Raw genomic sequence first — 673 nt, 5'->3', positions numbered from 1 at the left:
GCAGGTTCGCCAAGCTGCTGCTCCGCCTGCCGGCGCTGCGGTCCATCGGCCTCAAGTGCCTGGAGCACCTCTTCTTCTTCAAGCTCATCGGGGACACGCCCATCGACACCTTCCTCATGGAGATGCTGGAGGCCCCGCACCAAATGACTTAGGCCGGCCGCCCTTCAGCCGTTCTCCTCGGCTGAGCCCCGTCCCCGCCCCTCTGCCCGGCCTGTGTGGACTTCGGGGTGCAGCCTGTCACTGTTAAGCCTAAGAGATGTGTTGCCACCCCCTCCCTGTCAGTGCTGCTCGTCTTTGGACCCCGCAGGGCACTGCTTTCCCAGGGCGGAGGCCGGAGTGGCAAGAACTCGCGTGGCCCCCGCGGCCATCAGCTCCCGGGAGCCTGGGCGGCTCACGGCCTCGGGCCCTGTCCCCCGGCCCTGTCCCCGGCAGCAGGCGGGAGGGTGGCGTTGGGGGGTTTCTGAGCCTCCCTCCGCTCTCCCGCTTGGAGTGCTGGCCCCGCCCACGATGGGGGGCGCAGGTGGGGCTGGTGTGTCTTTGCAGAGGACCCCCCTCCCGGACGATGAGAGGCTCTGGGCGGGCGGGCTTCTCCGTCAGTGAAGGGGAGCAGCCCCTTTTCCAAAGATGACTGCGGGGTCCCCTTGCCCATGCCGGGGGCTGACCTCTGCGGGGA

General features: G+C 68.8%; 1 protein-coding gene across 1 annotated transcript in view; it reads left to right on the top strand.

Moving 5' to 3' along the window:
• Positions 1–274, top strand: part of RXRA (retinoid X receptor alpha) — a 128,236-nt gene extending 127,962 nt beyond the window's left edge. Inside the window, exon 12 of the mRNA XM_015572368.1 lies at positions 5–274. Within this exon, the coding sequence (XP_015427854.1) occupies positions 5–152 (148 nt within the window). The 3' untranslated portion in view covers positions 153–274. The remainder of the gene's footprint in view (positions 1–4) is intronic.
• The last annotated feature ends 399 nt before the right edge of the window (positions 275–673 follow it).

This window comes from Myotis davidii, unplaced genomic scaffold (assembly GCF_000327345.1).
Source record: "Myotis davidii unplaced genomic scaffold, ASM32734v1 scaffold609, whole genome shotgun sequence".
NCBI classification, from domain to species: Eukaryota; Metazoa; Chordata; class Mammalia; order Chiroptera; family Vespertilionidae; genus Myotis; species Myotis davidii.
The sequence above is the reverse complement of the archived record's forward strand: the minus strand, read 5'-3'. Positions and strand labels throughout refer to the sequence as shown.